The sequence below is a fragment of the Rhea pennata genome, chromosome 5 (assembly GCF_028389875.1).
Source record: "Rhea pennata isolate bPtePen1 chromosome 5, bPtePen1.pri, whole genome shotgun sequence".
Taxonomy (NCBI): Eukaryota; Metazoa; Chordata; class Aves; order Rheiformes; family Rheidae; genus Rhea; species Rhea pennata.
The window spans coordinates 58435909-58456820 of record NC_084667.1 but is presented as its reverse complement, the minus strand read 5'-3'; the positions used below and the strand labels follow the sequence as shown (position 1 = coordinate 58456820).

At 44.3% G+C, this 20912-nt stretch overlaps 1 protein-coding gene across 3 annotated transcripts in view; it reads right to left on the bottom strand.

The window, feature by feature from the left end:
- The window catches only part of RCOR1 (REST corepressor 1), an 86131-nt gene that overhangs the window by 34302 nt on the left and 30917 nt on the right, over window positions 1–20912 (bottom strand). For 2 of the 3 annotated variants that reach the window (XM_062577386.1, XM_062577387.1), the window contains exon 3: window positions 7648–7731. In XM_062577386.1, the coding sequence (XP_062433370.1) occupies window positions 7648–7731 (84 nt within the window). Of the gene's footprint in view, window positions 1–7647; window positions 7732–19966; window positions 20046–20912 lie in introns of those variants that run through there. The other variant, XM_062577388.1, reaches the window with a different exon arrangement.

The following is a 20912-nucleotide window of genomic DNA, read 5'->3' as shown; positions in this document are numbered from 1 at the left end:
ACCTCAGAGAAGACATCCTTTTCCTGACTGCTCTCCAAAACACACTCTTCCTTTCCACCCCCACCACCGTGCCTTGGGCGGCACCCATCCTAAACATGAATACCAGTTCTCTCCAACTCAATTGCTTTCTCAGTTCCAGTACAAATCGCTGCTGTGAAAGGGTTAAAGTCTCATCTTAATTTAAATATGCATTCAGGATCCAGAAATATCAACCTGCAGTAATAACGATGAAAGAGCTGCTCAGAGATTTCCACACAGCCTTGCAACAGCAACTCGCACAGCAACTGACAAACAAAGGGGAAACTGCAGCTAAGTTTGAGGCCACTCAGCCATTTCGGGGATACACCCTCAGCCTTCAGAGCCTACTATATTCCTTTTGCTGCTGGTTGTGTTGCCACTAAGAACATCACAGTTTGCCCCAGCTAAAAAGGAAAACTACGTCCCTTCACCTTCATCTTTTGAGTGTTTTCTGAAGTGCAGCAGCCCCAGCAGCTGGTAGAATTGGCCATGACTTCAATATTATTTCTACAGCTAAATTCAAACAGAATCTTAAATTAAACATCAGTTATCTCATTTTTGGATTCAGGGAGTTGTATTCTTCAGTTACTGTATTTGCATCCAAGCTTCACAGCTGCCAGGTTCACTGCGTAGCATGAAATTTAGATTAGGGATAAACAAACCCAATTTTGCTTTTCCGTTAATCCTTTCTGCTGTCACTGGGACCAATATCAGCAAACTAATATTTTTAGAGGAGGAAAGCACGCAAACAGCCCAGTCGTAAGTGTTTGGGGTTTTTTCTTTTGTTCTGGTTTTCTGCTATCTTCACTTTACTGACAAAAGGTAAGCATCCAGCTGTGGGCAAGAACTATAATCCCTGAAGTCCGCCCCCAAGAGCCCGCAAAGCCTTGGATCCATCTGGCAACTATTTCCAAGGATAACATTTTTTTTCCCCTCAAAAAAATACTAAATAAAAGAAAGCTTCAGACAAAAAACAAGTAGAAAGAAAACAAATCAAGAAAAGCACATTACACAGACACCATCTTTCAAATCCTTCCACAGCACAGCACTCAGCCAGCCACAAAAAATAAATAAATAAATAAATAAATAAATAAAGTACAGGCTCAGCTAAGAGTTTAAGACTCCCTTTCTCTCTGGTGGCAAAGGCAGTGCAAGCTCCCACCCTCCCGCTCCCAAGCTGCGGTGGCTGTGCTCTCACCACGTGCCAGGGTAACCTTTCACGGGTTTATGTTATAAAGTAAACCACAGGGTCCTCCCCCCAGGGGCTGGCAGGGGGGAAGGAGAACAAGCATAAAACCACAACTCCAGCCATTTCAAGGATCCTATTTACAGGATGTTGGACAGGAGGAAGAACTTAAACCAGCTTTGCTGATGGTGGACACTCAAAACTACATTCTTGTGCTCTCTCTCCTTCCCTCCCTCTCTTTGTGTCGGGCCAGACGTGGGGGGGGGGGATTTCTTGGGTACCTCTGAAGCATTAATTCCTTCCAATTTAAAGACATTCTGTTAAACAGGAGCTTAATATTAAAGAGATACATTTTTAAGATCAACATCTGCCCCAGTATAGACTCTCCTATTTAGTTTTCTATTCACATCCTTTTTATTGTTAGGGCACCCCGTGCCCCAAGGGAAATGAGAACTGCTGGTAGTTTATAGTCGTATGTCCATGAAGAACCCAGGCCAGAATCAGTGAGCCCAGGGTGAAAGGACACACCCACGCAGAAGCCCTTCTTACAAAAACTATGGCTCACCTGCACACTGAAAACAGAGAAACCAGCCACAAAGGGCTAGCAGACACTCAGCAACTTGAGAAGGTAAATATTTTCCCATCCTCTAATGGGTCAGACATCTTAGGTTAGGAAAATCAGGCAAAGATGATTTTCAAACTCTTAACTACTCAGCTTCACCCCCTTGGAAGAGAAATGGCAGAATCATCATAGCTTGTTCGGTGCAAAGATTAGCCCTGAGCGAGGTGGGACAGACTTCAGTCACTTAAAGGCAACCTCTCCTCAGAATTTCTGGGATTCACCTCTCCTTTCTGACAGATACCAAAATTCTCTCTTCTGCCCATGAGAAGGCAGTAACACACTAACACCAGAATCTGCTTGTGGATTTTGTTGGGACAGCTTTGTCAGGAAGCTTTGGGCTTCCCAAATGCCAACTCTTAGCTTCTTAGGGTGGAGAAGTGCTACCCCGTTCCTCCTCCTCCCTAGCCACTACCAGAGCCCGTGGCACGGTTAACTCGTAAACCTTGCCCACACAAACACCACATGGTTAATATTCTTTGTAACCATAGCAACCAACACTTCTTTCCCTAGCCTCAGCTGGCACAGTGCTGCTTTTCCAGGATGAGTTTGTGCAGCAAATTTAAGGACCCCTCCCTCTCTCCCCAGCCATGGGGTTTGGCCAAGCAGAGCACAAGGCTGCTGAAGCACTCACCGCTTCACATAACTCCAGCATTCCTCTATCCCCAAATCCCCTGGGCACTTCTGCCCCCACCAAGGGCATTAGGGCAGACTTCTAGATTCTCCCCAAATGCGCTAAGACAGGCACCATCTAAAGCAAGGAGACAGCTGCAGTCTCACAGGAAGAGAGGCCACAGGGGAACGGAGGGTTTGGTGGGTGGCATGCTGATCAGCCATCAGGTCAGACAAGTGCAGCAGGGTGTGACCAGGGGACCCAGCTGTAATCAAAATCCCATAGGTATCAGAAGCAGCACCTGCCTCTTCAGCAACATCTCATAAATGGAGGATCCACTGGAGACACCCACCAAGAAATCCATATATCTTGATAACAGTAAGAAATGAAAGTTTTCATATAGCAGCACGTGTATTCTGGCAGAACAGCACAGGCAGATAAGCGACTTTCAAAACAGAGCTTATCAGAAGCAAAACAACACATCTTTCTCCTCTTGCAGTTCACCTCTGAACTACAGATGCACAAAAGCAATCACCACATCCTATCCACCCGCCTGGTTTCTAGCCCTTATTCCCAGGCAGCTGCAGCATGCCAACACTTATTTCTAAACCAACCCAATGTCATTTTTATGGTTCCACCCATTGGAGTACTTGGCAGAGAAAGAGACATCGCTGTTTTATAAATAGCTTTGTGGTGGCCCAGCTCTATCCTGTTCAGGGTTTCCACAGCATGGTTACAATGCATTTTTCAATGTTTCCTTCCCCCACAAACACACACACAGTTTCCACTTGCCACCTGAGGAGAGTGGAGGCCTCTCCTCTACCTAGCTGTTTCCTGCTGCACAGCACCAACCTTGCCCAGGGCCTCACTCCTCATCTCCTTCCCCATCCTCCCTGACAGCTTCCCAGTATAGCCACAACAGCTGCCTTCAGCCACTCCAATTCTGCAGAGACTTGCACAGAAGTCCTATCTGGAAAGCAAGCTCCTTGCAAGAGGTGCTACACCAGTTACAGCTCATCAGACTAATGAAGGACAGCTGGACGAGGAGCACAGTTATTTCAAGTCTAAACATTTAGTAACAGTGCACAATGACTTTTCTTTCTTAAACAGACAATACAAACTTCTGGCTTTGAACTACCTTTGCAAACTCACTGATGGCAGCAACTACTAGGCAAGCAACCCCTCAAAGGCAAAGGTTTGGCAGGAGATGTGGAACATGCTGGCAGCTTTCAACTTTGGCATTAACACAGGCAAGGGAGTAAGTGGTTTGCACACAGGATTAATGATTAACAAGGCACAAGGGAGAGGAGAGAAAAAAAAAAGTGATCAGTGTGGCAACAGGCCTTTTCCTTTTTCATGCCCTCCCCCATATCCACGCCATCTCATGGCACCCAAACAGTAGGTTCCTCCAATACAATTAAGACATTGCTCCAGCTTATACAGCACATGAGATCCAAACAAGTTTTAGCTGATTATACAAGCCTTGATCATCAGGTGTAGAGATATCCACCAGATCTTGGCTGATATACTGGTCTTACCAGGATTCAGCTAATAGAGGAGCTTCCCACCATCTCTGCTGGTTTGGCCAGCCCTCTGCCAAGCACATCAGTTTGCACTGCTCTCTGAGCACTGTCAGAGATCAGAGACCTGCTTACAGGTTTTTGTGGCACAGGTTCATCTTTAATGTAGGTGGCCACAGGAAGCTATTCTGTTCTGTACATGCTAACATGTGCTGCACTAACTTCTCTCTTCGCATTTAGGCCCAGCCACAGGAGTAGAAAAAAAAATGTTATAACTTTTAAAGAGTTTACCACAGAAACAGACAGTAGATGGATTAAAGGCTTTGGAGTGTACATGAAAGCAACTAGACACAGGTATCAACATGTAGCTGGATGGAAAGATTTACTCATCCACACTTCAGCCTGCACAGCAGCAATATTAAAAGCAGATGTGCCAGGTAGGATCCACAGCATTTATAGCCCAAGGGCCTACACCAGCCTCCTGGAGACTACAAGCCCTTCTACTTGCCACTTCACACGGCCAATGATTACCCTCGCCAAGTGTAAAACGTCACAAAAATCAGTAGTTTAAAAAGGCATGAACAAATAGAGAATCCATCACTTTCCTGGATAGCTTCCAACAGTCAATTAAAAAAAAAAAAAATCTCAGGCATTTCAGTTCCGTTCACATGGACTTTTCTTGCAGCCATTTATTTGTATTACATACGTCTCCTTTATTATGTCAAAACTTTCTTTGAAAAAAATTAGTAGTCCCATTTCAGTCTCTTTTCAGTGAGCTAAACAGATGGGGCTTACTTAAGTCTTCAGTTTCCAAAACATTTTAGTGGCTCTCTTGTCTGTCTTTTGATTCTCCCTTTGCAACACCGATGCCACTATTCTGGAGAATATTCAGGAGACTGTTCTGTCTCCTGAATGCTGGCTTCAGAGGTAGCAAACTCTGCTCCACTGACTGCTGCACTTTACACTCATATCACCCTTCGGTCCAAACATGACACTGGGAAGCCTTGTGGAGTTACTTGCCCACTGTGCTCCTAAAAATTCCTCTTCAAGCTATTTCTTTCCAAACACCACCCTTGATGCAGAAGATAAGGCTTGAGTTTTCTGAACTCAGATTTTATAATATTGTATTTAATGCGATTAAGAACCTGTTTTGGCATCAGTCAGAATTAAGACCCAACGTACTCTACAAGACTACCATGTTCACTTCATTTACCATGGCTCATCCTCAATTTCTCTCAACAGCAATGGCATATTCATTCCATAACACTGATGGAAGTGTTGAACATCAGTCTTGCTGCTCATCCACATGGACCCCATTTAATTAGGATTCACCATCTACAGTGCCAAGACTTATCAGTGAACTCCAAAACAGCTGAAAATACTTCCTGTCCCCTGATGTTCTTTCTTCATAAATCATGGAACAGATTAGGGAACTCAACTCATAACACATTTAGGAAGTGCTCTACAGGCATTGTAGAGCTCTGGAGTTTTGGGGGATGATCATGTCTTTTGAAAGGAAGTGCAATTGAGTCAGACCATCATGCAGTAGGAAATCAATGCCTAATGCCTAACAACTGACTGAACATCTTAGAGCTATGAGGTTATTTCTACCAGTCAATCCATTTGTAGTCTATTAAAAAAAAAAAAAAAAAAAAAAAAAAAAAAAAAGCTGCCTTCTTCAGCAGGATTTATTTCTGATATTTCATTTTCTAACTAATGCCAGATAGAGAGGAACAACTAAAATCTCTTGCTGCATCACTTCATTTCAGTACTTGACAAAAGGATGACCCACCAGCCCACAGTTATGCTGTTATCTCAATCCCCATGCAGCTGCCCTCTCTCAACTTTTGGAGTTTTCTTACCATTCAAAGATCTCTTGAGCCACCCCTTCCAATGCTCCTCTGATGTCTGTTGCTAGTAGATGCTGAATATAACAACCCACATGCCTCTATTCCTATTAGGTGCCTCGGAGGTATTTTGCATGGCACGTGACAGAAGGGCATCATCCTTCTTCTCTCCCCCAAACACCATATGAAATATTTATCCAACATTTTCTGCATCTTTTGTGGACGGTGAAATAGTTGATGGGCCTAAACTATTATTGTTTGAGTCTTACAATATGAGAAAACTTCTTACCCACTTCATACTCATGGACTTTTCCTCAATATTTTTGCTGTACCAGCATTCGACAAGTCAATTGCTATCTTGGGTTTTTTTTTTAATCAATCTGTCATATTACATTAGCAGCTGTAATCTTTCAGATTTGTGACATCTTCTTAGCAGGCCATTATATCATTTTTATGTTCTGTAATATCCTTCTATCTTTTTGTGTCAGTGGCCACAAAATATTCAGTCACAGACTATTATATTGAATTACTTACACCATTACTCCTTTCCCTCCTCCATTCTCTTCCCTTTCCTGGAAATCCACTTCCTATCAGGCAAAAACTTAAGTTTGAAAGCACAACTAAGATTCAAAAGACTAAAACTTGAGAGGCAGCTACAGGAATCCTCTGCTGTGTTAGACTACCCTTTAGTTCTTTCTTCTGACAGAGGTGATAAGTTTCTTGCTCTTACTCTTTAGAGGTTTAGAGCAGTAGGTAACTGTCAGATGTATCCCTCTCCTCATCAGTCTTACTTGGTGAAGCATACAATAGCCAGCAGGGAGCAGAAGTGACACCACTGGTACAAGACAATCTGTAAATCACAGTACCATCATCCTTTTATAATTTAAGAGGCACCTTCCTCAGTGAAACAAATGCCCCAGGACAGAGTTCAATCCTTTCATGACAGTTTATACACAATCTCTGCTGCCTTAATTAGCAAAGACCACTACATCCTCACACCTGTGTTGCAATGCATCTTATTCCTAGGATCCTGGGGAAAAACGTGACAACTTGATGGGGACACCAGGGACAACTATGGAGGATAAGGATATAAAATTCTTGATCTTGGTCCCGGGGAGGGGCAGACAGGGTGTAAGAGCCCAAACTCAAAAATACCTTTCAACTCTCTCTCCCCAAAAGAGCTTAGGTTTAGTTACCGCATTCAAACAGCAGTCCTTTAATCAAGGAATCCTACTTATTCATGAGGAGATCTGTAGTTAGACAAACCTCTCAAACACTAGTTCTACCATCTGGCAACAGCACTGAGACTTGTTCCCAGACACGTACAGAGCTGGTAATTGCCCTCACGTGGAATTCCATGGCACTGCAATTGTTCTAGCATTGAAATCTCTGTGAGCTCCAGATGTACATTTTGTATCTTTGTGGGGGAAAAAGGTACCACAAATTGCTACAGATTTTCCCCCTCTCTCCAAATACTTTTCATTTTGCTCTCAGCAGTTATTTCAGTCATCTTCTACAGCAGGTGAATATGGAGGCCTTCATATAAGAATAATTATTTTTAAAAAATCCATAACAAGGAAGCAAAAGCATTGCATTTCTCTCATGCTTTCCTTGTTTCCCTGGATTTGGCATTCTGAGTGGTTGCCCAGCTGGGAACAAAGGTAATCTGGGGGATTGTTTTGCTGGCTCTTCTCTTTTTCCAACTCAAATTAATTTCAAAGCATGATGAAAAAGTCAAAAAGGTAAACTCTGCTGAAAGTGGCACCTTCACATTCTTCAAATGATTAATTTAAGAGTAGAGATGCAGAAGGAATAGAGGGGAGACAGAATTTAAAGAGACTTACATTTTGCTTCAGATAGATTCTGATTAGGTGACCAGACCAGCATGCCGAGATTCTCTCTCTCTTGACTTCGCCTTGCAAGTTTAGCTTAAGAGAAAACAGATATAGACCAAGTTACAGAGAAAGTCTTGTTTCAGATGCAAAATGAATACAAAAGTGAACAGTTTATCAGCAATCTGTAGCTTTTAATCAAGCTATGAAACCCACCTGTAAATTCAAAACCTCATCTTCCCATTCAAACCTGAGGCCTTTCCTTGTCTCTCCAACGCATTACCCTTCATATAACAGGACAGATACAGCACACTTACCCTCTTTCATGCATTACACTAAGAAGCATAAGTTAGATCTAAATTATACTTGATTATTTTTCTTCCAGTCATTGTTAAATGAAAAAGGGAGGAGTTAGAGCATTAAGGGCTTGGAGCCTTCTTCTTGAGTCTAAGTTTACCATGCACTTAGGTTAACATTTCAGGATAGGCACAAGCACAAACCTCCTGGTTTTCAAATTTCTCGAGTCTCTTCCCCTGTCCCAATAGGGCCCTCCTGCCCCTCCAACTCCCATACAGACAGAAATGCCATCTAAAGTAACACCAGGGGCTTCAGATCAGAATTGGGTCCTTTGCCCAACTGCTCCAGGAAAATTCTGGTGCATTCACACCCTCTCTGTGCACATGCACACACCCTCAGGAGAACAGGTCCATTTTTAAACCAACCTAATACTTCTTCAGCATGAGAGCACTGAAAGTCTTAAGTCAAAAATGACAGCTGAGCTCAATTTGAAAGAAAGAGCAACCTCAAAGCTAAGGTAAGTTTCAAGCAGCAAATTCTTGCGAATCTGCTGTTCTTCTGGCACATACACTAAGAGAGTTTCCAGAGCAAGACAGTCATGAGAGGAGGAGGAGGAGGAGGAGAAGAGAAAGAGAAACTTGCTGTGTTGAGTCAGCACGCACAGCCAGCTCAACTACCTGTCCTGGTCGAGAGAAACTTGCAGGTCTTGTTATGATTGGGTGCCTACATGACTACTTCCACTACAAAACTTCATGCAACGCTAAAGGTTTACACAATACTTCAACGCAATGCTGTGTTCTCTGCACCGCAAAACTAGAAACGATCACCTCATGCTACCCAAGAAAACACAAGTGAGAAAAGATCTAGCAACAAAAAGGGAGCAATGCCAGCACATTCCAGTCTCAGGGCACAGAGAATGAAACCAGAACATTGTCTGCCCTTATGCTTCTACTGGAGCAGAGGCAGAAGCCTGTCACCACCCAACCCCTGGTCCTTCAAACAGATCAAAAAGTTTAGTAATTACAATACTATGAATGCTCATGTTTTGACTGTTTTTAACACTGAATCCCCTTAGCCTAAGAGCAGTCAGGGCAAGGTGATGAGAACAATTTAACATTACATTTAAAGTCTAAATAGCGCTAATAATAATAAAAATAAAAAATAAAAAAATGAAAGACAGAATCCACCCACCAACAAAACACCACATAACCAATCAGTCAGCAGGTATTATTTAGACATTAAACTAACAATTTTTACTCCCAATTGCCTAGACATTGTAATTTACCTTATTTCTCAAGCCTTAACACAAGCCAAAATGAAATGGGAAGTTTATTTTCACCACTCACTTCTCAGTTTTCATGGCAAAACATCACAATTATATTTTTTAATATAGAGAGTTTTTTTTTTTTTAATGAGTAGCAACCGCACATACCAGATATTTTGTGCACTGTGCATTTTCATTTCTTTTACACTAGGCAGAAAAAGAGAAGTGAGAAAAGACAAAGCCTCTGGTAGAAAGAGATGGGGGTGGAGAGCAGGCTTATATGTAAAATTCAAAAGTGTCTGAATACAAAAATCACAATAGTTGAACTCTGCACAAAAAAAAGGCCTTGAAACATTTGGGATTAAATTTTACTTGCTCCTCCAATTCAAGCTGTACATCAGAAATGCAAAGCAAAGGCAACCTCAAACCTTTCCGTCATCAATTTTGACTCTTCGCTCTCACTACCAGTCTGTCCTATTACTTAGCTTAGCAAAGCATTTGAAACAAGCAAGGAGAGGAGACTGACTTTCCACCTTGACATTGCTTTCCAGTGTAATGCATGTTCCATAAAAATACCTAAAGAAAAGGCAGAAATCACCAGTCAAGGTCTCCAAGAACAGTTAAACATTTGCAACACAAATCCTAACGCACTTCCCCGCCCCTAATAACCTCTAACCCACCAGGCGATGTTTCAAAGCCTGCTGCCCCTGCTCCCTGGCACGGCTTCGCACTACAGCAAGTCACCCGCGCGGCTTCGCCTCAGTCCTCCTCCACTGCGCACATCCCCGTCGCTTCTCGTGCCCCAGCTCCCCTCTGAACCCCTCAGTGAGCCAGTCCAGCTTGCTTAACTGGCAAAATACACCTAACTGAGGAAAGGAAAAAAATCTTCTGCCAATTTAGCACGCTGAACTTGCTTCCCAAGGTCAAGCGAATGCCACAGCCAGGGCAAAGGAGCCTTGCTGTCCCCATCAGGAGCAGAAAGCTGTTGGCTCAGCTCACCTGTAACATGGAATTTCAGCCCAGTTAAAACACTGTGTCTGGAGCATTACAAAGGGAGCTTCACAGCCTTCCCACTCGTGAACGGCAACTAAACTTGGAAGCTGGCAACTAGCACGGTGAGGTGCACGGGACCCCATGGCACCAAAGGAACAGTAGTTGCTAAATATCCTCCTCATCCTCCAGAGTTCAGCCCCCAGCAGGCACCTACGACCTTCCCTCTGCAGAGGGACCATTTCAGGTCAGCAGCTACCTACATTCAAGTCTCACATCTCTTTCTTATGAGCCAGGATAGTTCACTCTCCTGGGCCTCACTTAAACAAGAACTTAAGGTAGACACAGAGTTTCATGCAGTTCTCAGGACACCCCTTCTCACTCCCAGCTTTTTCCCTCAGCTTCTTAGCAGCAACCAGCCAAAATACACAGTACTCGTAACGGAGTGTATCACAGTACCTCCGGTGTTGCTGCAGCATCTCTCCCACACCTGTCTGCCCACCCAAGCCCGTCTGCCTTCTTCAGCCTTCCTACCTCAGCAGAGGTAGAGGCAGCATGATATGCAGCATTGTCAGAAGTGATGCTTCTCCTCTCTGCAAAGGATACAAGGGCCTACAAGGGCCAGCACAAGCAGAGGACAGGATACGTGGAGGAGATGCCTCCAAATGTCTGCTGAGGTCAAGAATCCTCCTTTCCCTCCCCCCCACCCACCCAAATCACAGATGACTTACCCTCAGCCATTCAACTCCTTCTTCAACTTCAACTCAACTTCCAGTGCCATACCTTCCCCAGCACCCCTTTTCCAAGCCCAGAGACCCCCACATTTCCTGCCGAGGACAAGCAAGACAGGCCTGGCTGCCTTCTCGTCCTGGGAGTCCAGCATTGCCTGCTCCCAAATTCACACAGCACATGTATTCTTGCTATGGGACTTACCAAGGAACAGCTTAAGAGCTTGCTCAGAATTTGGAAGCATGTTAAAATGGTTAGATTAGAGTAATACCCAGGAGGGCAGAGAAGAGGGTTTGTATCACAGTTCTGCAGAGCAGTTACTGCATTCTGCGTATTTCCAAGCACAGCCAAGCCACAGGGCACACCAGCATGGAGCAGCACTATCCCTCCCAGGTCTCATGCTTGGGGTAAAGGATAATAGCGGCGTATTCTGCCCTTCTACTTGTGCTGGAGTAAACTCACTCTACATTTTAGTATGAAAGCTAAAATGCTAAATCAGCATAACCCATTATACATTTTATATAAAAATACTCACATAAGGAGGGCAAGGGTTACTCTTTTTCAGAATAATAGATCAATTTAAAATCAACGGGGTTTCCTTGCTTAAGTAGCTGCAGTTAAACCAGTGCAACTTGTGTTCAGAGAAGCCATATATTAGCAGATAAGATCACCTGATATTTCAGTTAATCCTGCACTTTCATCTACAAGTACCACTGGGTACCTGTAAAGTCTCTGCCATAGTCATCAGTTCCCTATTACAAGCTTTGCGGGAACAAATACTTCCTAATCCTTTTCTCACTGCTGCTCACATCACGGCTCGCAAGCTTGCCGGCTCTCCCACTCTGGGTGCGGTATCCGCTGCGCTTTTTCCTCAGAGCATTTCTCATCCTTCTCTCCTCCCTCCTCCCCAGGACACACCTCTACCTCATCTCCCCAGCTGCACTGACAACTAACTCTTTGAGGACCATACACTGAATCAGAAGGAGGAACTGATCCAGGTTAAAATTCACTCTGTAAAGAAAAGGTTAATTTGAGAGTTGGGGCCATTTACTGATCTGATTTACTGCCCAGCCCACAAACAATTCAGCTAGTAAAAGAGGAGATGAGGCAGAAAGATGAGGAGCAGCAGGAAATCATTAAGCCAACATTATCCTGGAGGGAAAAAAAAAAAAAAAGAAAAGAAAAAAGAAAAGGATTGGGAGGCTTTCTTTTTTTTGGGGGGCGGGGTGGTAAAACTTGTGGAGTGACAACTCAACAACAGCGTGCAACACCATGTGTAGAAACATACTGTTTGCACAGCAGAAAGAGCAGGAGCAGTCTCACTCCTCAACATCTGTCTGCCCAGTTCTCACTTGTATACAGAATGGTGTCAGCTCTGCTCTCCCACCACCAACCACAAAGTTTAATATCTTAGGGATAAACTCACTTTAGAGCCCATGCCTGAGTGATCCCAGGCAGCACAGAGGAAGAGAACAAAAAGCAAGAACAAACAGCAGCAAGATAGACATGTATCTCACATTTTTAAAGGACCTCCGGCAGATATGGTAGTTTTACATTTTCTTAGGCAAATTTCAGTTGCTTTGGTGCTGGAGTCAGATTTGTAAGCACAAGCACAATGCTGAATGTGCCACAGAGTTTGTCATCATTAATACATTTGTGTTGACATGAAATACAGATCCTTGTTCAGGTTCTCTCCAGGGCCAGCTGAGAGCACAAAGACACTTGTGTGCACCCCGCAGGCTCCTCAGCCACCACGCTCGGCAGAGTTTCCACAACTGGACAACAAAGCAGGACCAAAAGCAACAAGTGCACTTCTCTCCACAGCAACTTGGTGAAGGCTGGGAAAGTCGAGTTCAGGGAAGGGAAGCGTACAAACCCCCAAACAGATGCTACCTAAGGACTCTAACACAGCTCTAAGCTGTGCCGCATGCTTTCAGTCTCCTCTCCAGGTCAAAGCCTCACCACCAAGTTAGCCACAGAGCAGCTACGCTCAGTTCAGAAGGAAAGCTGTGCCTGGCACTAATACCATCCCCTTCATCCCACCCACAACTCTTCTCAGTAAGACGAACTCGGAGCCTCTGAAGAACTGAGTCATGAGGCCGAAGGGTGAAGCTATACTTCACAGCTTGAATCCGTCCAACGCCTCATCGCTTCCGAAGCAAGAGGAGGTCCTGCTCGGCCAGTGTTTCTCCGCTCTCCTGACACATGCTCCCTGCCTCTGCCCCACCAGCTTGCATCGACTCTAGCGATTATCTGTCACAAGCCAAACTAACCTGGCAAAATAAAAAGCAAAACAGCATTTTTCCAAGTTAGCAAATCAAATATAGCTCACTGCAAGATCAGACAAGCACCAGAGTGGGCACAAAGGGAGAAGGAGGCCCACACAGATGAGGGCCCCTCTCTGCTTTAATACAAGGCTTCACCCAGACACTACAGTTGGGGCAGCACGACCACGAGAGGGAGGGAGGGAGGGAGGGAGGGAGAAGAGCGGAGGGAGAGAAGGAGGCTCTCTTTCTCCTTATGTCAGCACAAACCGCCATAGAGCCACGTGACAAACCAAAGCAGGGAATCTACCTGAGCTAAAAAAAGCCTAACCCAACAAAGCAGCAGTTAACTTTAATCAGTTCCCAATTTTCTACCACACACCTAAGAAACAAGGAAGACAAATGAGAAGCTAGGAATAGGCAGGACACCTCCCCTCTACAAGAGCACTGGTGCACGCTGCTGCCTTAAAAGCTGCTCATGCAGCTACAGCATAAATGAAGGACAGGGGAAGGCCCCGGGGGCCAGGCAGCAGGGTGAGAAACTGTGGCCACCTGAGCAGAGCCCAGCACTGCGAGTTCCCCGCTGACACCTCCAGTCGCACTTTTATTCTCCAAGTTCGAGATGAAACATGCCAGAATAAACTCAGGGAGAGCGGAGGCCTCTCAAGGAGCCACCAATCACTTTATCGCCCGTGTTTTGCTTCCGTGCGATGCAGCGGTGCCAGCTCCCGCTTGAGTTTCTGTACTTAGAGGGAGCTGCTGTGTCTTGTGGCTCTCCCCCACGATGCTGCATGTTCCAGCCATGGCTGGGAGCCACTCAAGAGCTGCTCTATGCTTCCCTTTTGGCACCTATACTGACCCCTCAGAGAGAGGATCCTAGTCTCTTGCTGATGCCAAGACACACTTTATTCCCAGTTCCCTCCTCCCAGAGTCAGGGAGGAGCTCTGCCAGGAGGGTTCCCTGCTTTCTTCCATCTCCATAACCCTTTCAAGAGTCTCAGGCGTGATCTTTTCTTGTTGTTGCCATTTGCACAAAGCATTTGAGAGCTACTGAAGCCCTCAGAGCTCCAGAGAGGGCAGAACGCCACCCTACCACATATCCCTGCTTGAGAGCACTGCAATGCACATCATGAAAAGCAGGGATTTGCAGGCAGTAAGTTCTCCCATCAGTCAAAACAGCAAAAGACAACTCAGAAAAAAGCAAGGCCACTGTCTGGTGCTGGGTACAGATACACACTTCTATACCTTCTTTGGAAGACAAAGATCAGCAAATGAACTTAGATTTAAAAAGTATTTTCCACAGAAATATGGGGCATTCTGTAGGTATTGATCCCTTTTGGGAAGCAAAAAGTAAGAAAAAAATTTCTAGATCTAAACAATATATTTCATTAACAGTCATTAAACTTTATACAACTAAGACCAAAATCCTCAAGGCACATTGTGGCAATATTCCCGCCTATAAAGGCTATTGCAATACTAGCAGCACTTACTGATCCTTCCACATCCGGTATTAACTCATCTCTAAATTCCGTATTGCAGGGTTTAAAAAAAAAGTTTTCATTTTAATATGTAACCCTCAACACTATACATAAAATTTGCATTGTCTAACACTCAGAAGTGCATGAATTTTATTGTTTGGGGAAGAGCTGCAACTAGTGTATCATGTTAGCTGTTGAATGTTGCTTAATGCAGTTTTGTACACTTCCAGTGAAGTGAGGTTGAAAAAAGTACTTCCATTCCCAACTCTGTACTGTTTTATCCATGCAGTCCTTATCGCACAGAGTAAAAACCCGTTTACAATACCCGTGATGATCGTTAAACAAAATAAGACACGGGAGGCGCTGGCTCCAAACTTCCTCTGACTGGCTCATTGATATTACTCAGACTCATACTGTAATTGTAAATGTACAGCTGCACTACAGCAAAATGCCTATGTGACACAAAAGAATCCAAACAAAATTGAGAGAGAGAAGAAAAGCTTTTTCCACCCTCCTTCCCTGTTGGTGGCACGAGTGTCTCAAGCAGCAACTCGCAGGCATTTGGAGAGCTCTGCTGCACATCTCTGCTTCCTTCGCATGCGACTTGCCCCAGGTCAGCAGATAATGTTTGCGACTCCCCTTTCATTTGTATTTGCTGAGGACTGCTTCAATTTAGTAGCCTACACCTCACTGAAATACAGTCTTTGTACACATTGTAGCAGCATTATATGTAGCAGAACATTTTAAAGTGTAATTCTGCAAGTTAGGGAATGTTTTTTAATTAAGAAGTTATAAATAAAGCAGCAGTTAGCTCTTCCTATACATGACTACACCTGACTGACACTATAATCTATATGCAAATAAAGTTCTGAGGGCATTTTTATATCCACCTAGAGAAACAAAGGCTACTCTTTAGGTTTCTATACAGAGCAGCAGCACTGGAAATGCAGACCAAAGGGGCCTTATTGCCTCAGAATTACTGGAGATGCTGCACTACAAAAAAAAGAAAAACAGTAATATTGCACATTACAACAGTGTGAAAGATATTACTTTAAAATTACCCAGTTAAACATTAATCATCCCGCAAGGGTTGCAAAGGTCACTTTGCAGTGATAAAAACTACTACATTAGAAGAGCTGGAAGAGAAAATGAGAAAAATGTGGATAGCAAGAGGTTCCCTTTTTTAAGTAAAGAAGTTCAACTCCTACTAAGTCTGAACTTCACTTTAAAAAAAAAAAAAAAAAAAAAAAAAAAAGCATCTCTTATCCAAGTTGCCTTTTTAGTTTAAGAGCTAGCAATAAAGCAAGAGCTGTGGCCTACATCTTGCCACAGCCCAGGCCAGACTGAACAATAAAGCAAGAGCAGATGTTGAGGCCTCGCCTTGATTTTTTTTTCCCCCTGAATGAGTCCACTCATTCTTTCCTGCAAGCAGGTGGCACCAATGTGCAGCCATAGATGAGGTCTGAATAACTATACCAGCAAAAAGCCTTTCAATATGTACCCTAGGTTGTAAAATTATTTTTTATACATGCACGCAACTCCAATCTAAGCTCTGCAGTGAGTTCTGCATGCACAAGCCTTACAACATATACAGGAGTGGAAATTACTTTATCGTAATGCCAGAAGTACGAGCATATCCTCCTCAGTATTGAGGATCACACTTCTGCTAATCACAACAGGCTTTTGTCTAGACATGGCCGGGATTTTATACTGAAAGGGAAAAGGATTTGAGTTTGTTTAGAGAGACTGTTGAAGGATAAAATTAAGAGGTGAAAGTGGGTGTTTGGAGAAGGTTTATTAAAAGATGGGCCTTGGAAGACTTTAAAATGTAAAGTTTTTCACCATTTTTATTTTAAAGGAGGAAAACAAGTATCTGTATGCTACAGCAATCCTGAATGTGTGTGCATGTGGGAGGGAGACACGCAAACACAACCACACAAAAGCTTGCAGTTCACACAGCCGGTGGGAGCTACTGAGCACACCTGCCCATCTGCAGTGCATTTCTCCCTCCTCCAGTATTAGCAAGAGCAGCCTCAGCCTCCCTGGACTGTGGTTTAGACCTGCAGTAGCTCCAAAGCTCCATCAGATGAATTAGGACTGGGCAGACTGGCCAGTGGTAATGAAGGAAAGCACTATGCATGGGGCCCTGTGGGTGCTGCACCTCCACCCCGCACCCCGTGTTCTGCTACCGCCTCGGTGGGGCAGGAGCTAGGAAGCCCTAGCAGGTAGGTCCCCCCCTTCCCACATGGCTGCTACCACCCCCCCCAAAAAAAAAAAAAAAAAATCAAAGCAGGACCTTGAGCTGTGCAGTGAGCCATTTTAAAATGTTAAAAATAAGTAAGCATGCACACACACAATTCGTTCCAAGAGCCAAGCAACAAACTGTCACTTTCCGCTCAAGCAGTCTCATAACCCTGCCCCAACACGAGATTTCCTGCCTTCCTTCCCTCCAGATCATTCTTTTCCACTTTCATTTAGGTGACCAAGAAACCAGAAGTACACCTACACACATGCAACAAAGATCCGACTATAGTCTAAAAATACAAAAAAAGAGACAACAATAACATAGCACATCTTCTTCAAGAGCCACATTTCATGGTGCCGACAAATCCCTAGGCACCGCCAAACCTATCTGAAGCCAAAAAGCTTACTGATGAAGGAGCAAAGATGAGGCAAACATCTTCCCCTCTTTCCACTATACCAGACTTTAATTCTGCTCCCTCCCCGTCCCTTGACAGTCACTAACTCCCACACGCAGCTCCACACTCACGCAGTCTCCCGTTTCTTTACTAGCCAGCCCTCAGCTCTTCCTGCCTGTCATACAGGGCCCTCTGTCATGTTCCTTTACTCCCAGCACGAAGTGCTGTTCTGGCCCAGTCCCGCCCAGTATACTTTTTTCCTAAGTGCTGTCAGTGAACGAGACCAGGACAAGCAGAGAGAGGCTTTCCCAGCCTAGTGCTCCATCTGCGTCACTGGATTTAATGGCCCTTCATGGGGGAGGGGAGGGGGCGAGAAGTCTATCAAATTGTCTAATCCTTTTTTGAGCTCATTTATAATTTTGGCATCTACAACATCCTGTGGCAGAGTGCTACAATTTAATTACATGTTTATTGTCTGATGAAGAACAAAGAGAGCCCATGCACGCACTCCCTTCTCAGCTGTAAGGCTGCTACCCGGTCGTTTCATTTGGTGGCCCCATTTCCTGGCTCACGAGAAGCAGAAAATAACTGTGCCCTATTCACCTCCTTCACATCTCTTTGCTTTACAGACCCTCTACCACACTTGTCTCAGCCCAGACTGTCTGGCCTGGAAAACAGATGACTATTCCGTCTCTCCTGATACGGAGAAGGAGCTCCGAGAAGCACGCATGCATGGGGAAAGGGATGGAAATGGGGCACAACCAGAACTGTATACCCTGTTCACGAAGAGGCACACCACAGAATTTATAAAACATGCCATAAAGAGGCTCTGTTTTGTTTTCAGACGCTTTCATAACCGCTTTTAACAATACTCTTGCCTTCTCACTATTACCACTGAGTTGATGCAAAAGCCGCTATGACTCCCAAGATCTTTATCTGGAAAGGCAACAGCTGATTTAGAGACCACTACTGCATACATGTAGTATGCATCTAAGCATAAAGCTTGTTCCACCCCGACTCCTCCCAAATATCAACTTAGCACATAATAAGTGTCACCTTTCATTTTTATTGCCATGCTGTCATCAGACTGAAGGAGCTACCCATTCCCCCCCCCCATTACCTCTCCCCTCTCTCACATACTCCTTTACACTGTGACAAAAAGACAATCCAGTTGTCAATAAGTTAAAAAAAAAGAAAAAAAAATCAAGATCTGCCATTTGAAATGGACACTATACAAAAGCTGTTTTGTAATAAGAGAGAGACGTGCACAGTGGCTTCTCCACAACCCCCAACTTCAGGGCACCTCTGGCTTCCCAGAACTTCCCCCAGAGGAAGACACGGTGCAAGGAGCAAAAAGTCAGAGGGTGTCACAGACCTTGCAGCTCCCCCATCTCCCTTCCAGTTAAAAGCAGCAAAGCTGGGAAGCTGGAACAGGAATCAGAGGAAGGGGAATAGAGCTTTTATTTCTGCTCAGGAAAGATACACCCAGCTTTAGAAAGCACTGAACCATCTTATTCATAGAACAGATCCACAGTTTCTCCCGTAAAGCTTCAAACTTGGCCTTAAAGGCCGGTATAAGCATTGGCAACCCAAATGCAGCATTTTACTCATCTTTCCCACACACTAAGGACCAGCTGGCCTGCTTCTATTGCCCAATGCAAGGGAAAAAAAAAAAAAAAAAAAAAAAGTAGTCTCAAGTGTAAAAAAACAGTAGTCTCAAGTGTTAGCAAAGCGGATGGATTACTTTTTGGTATTTTTAGCAACACCTCTTCCCTTCCCACCCCTCCAAAGTTCACATGACAGCATCCTTTTGAGATAGCTTACCCGGGTAAGTGGAAGTAAGGCATTCCTAGAAAGTGCCAGTGTTATAACATGCAGATCTCTGCTTAGCAAAAAGTGACTATTTTTTTTTTCATCACATTTCAAAAATCCTTGCCAAGGGATAATCAGAAGCAGATCTGACTAACTAGATCCTGGAGTCCAACAAGTATGGGATGTGGGCACTTCTCTTTCTCCCTTCCCTGGCATTTTAGGGGTTCACAAAAACATTAACTAGCTATGCTTGAAGGATTAAAAATGAAAGGTGCTGGAGGAATGCATCATTCACTGTTACTGTTTAGAAAACAGTATTGTGAAGGACATGCAGATAGGATGCTCTGGTGTCTCAGCTGGGACAAGAATCCACCAAAAAGGTCAAACTGGAGAAAAACGTCATTCCATTGTACTCTTGTAGTACCAAATCACTGCACAGCAGAATGAGTCAATCAGTAACAGCTAAACTGTTACTCTTTTAAAGCTGGGTCAAATGCCAACACTTTTGAAAGCTGTAAGCAGAGAAGCCATAGCACTAAAACCCATCACATTACAATTTTAGATGTGCATCTTCCAAATCCAGCTGTGTGGTGGGAAGAAGCTAAACAGCCAGGAACAGTAACATCACTGCACTTCCTTGCAGGAGGTGATGCCCTCAAAGATGAGCAGAATTATACCCTGCAAGCACTCCCAGGATCCAAGCTGCCTTCAGGAAAGTCCTACCTTTTTAATGGCTGCCTGATTCCCACCACCCACCCCCAGCTACCCACGAGGCCCCTTCTGCAGCGATGGCTCACTTGCTTAACAGCTGCCAAAACACAAAATGTAACAGTGAGTTAACAAAAGCCAAACTACTTACCCCAGTGCTTGAGCTGCAATTTGTGGTGGTTCAACCATTGCAGCAGCAGCAGAAATACAAACTTCCAAGCTCAGGGTAGAGAGGTGAGGGCAAGGACCACTGCAAGTTAAACCAAGTTATCCCAAGATAAACTGGCCCAGCTGGTAAAGTCAATGCTACAATGTGAGTCATCTACATTAATCCAGGCAATGCCATCTCAAGCTAGCTTTGTAGAGATCATGCAAGTGGCTCAGCTGGCAGAGTGGTAGAGACAGTAACCTCTGACAAGGGGGCACAAGCTTCCTCTATCAGTGCAGCAGTCTCCAGGAAAAGACCCCTGTGCTCAGGCCAACATAAGCATAAGAGAAGCTTGTATATCGAATCCCACCCAGCAATCTGAGTCATGCATCAATGTGGTGCACAAGTGAAATCAACAGGACTGTGAACATGCCTAGTTTAACCCACACAAATCCGACTTTCAAACATCTGTGACAGTTATATATCCTCCTCTCACCCCCATCCATGACAGTCTTCCAGGTCTTTATCCTCACAATACCCCTACCAGCATATGAGAGCTATTAGCAATAGGCACTAAAATGCTGAGTGCCTAGTCCACAGGAAGTAAAGCCAGGTTTCCTAGGCCCTGTTAGTGCCCTCGCTGCAGGACTCCTTCCCCATCATCCCACTCTCAGAAATGCTGAAATCAAACAGGAACCCATAAATAACACACTTAATGTTTCGAATCATTTTGAAAAATTCCAATCTGCTTCCAGTTCTCTTTGGAAACGATGGTTGTGTTCATTAGCTTGTAAAGTCCCCAAGGCACAGACATTGTTCCATTTGCACAGAGCCTGGCTCAACAGGGTCCTGGGTGCTATGAGGATAGTATTAATACTCCACAACAAAGTCAGGTTTAACATGCCCTTGAAACAGCGGCAACTCTTGAAAGCTACTGGACCACTTTTTT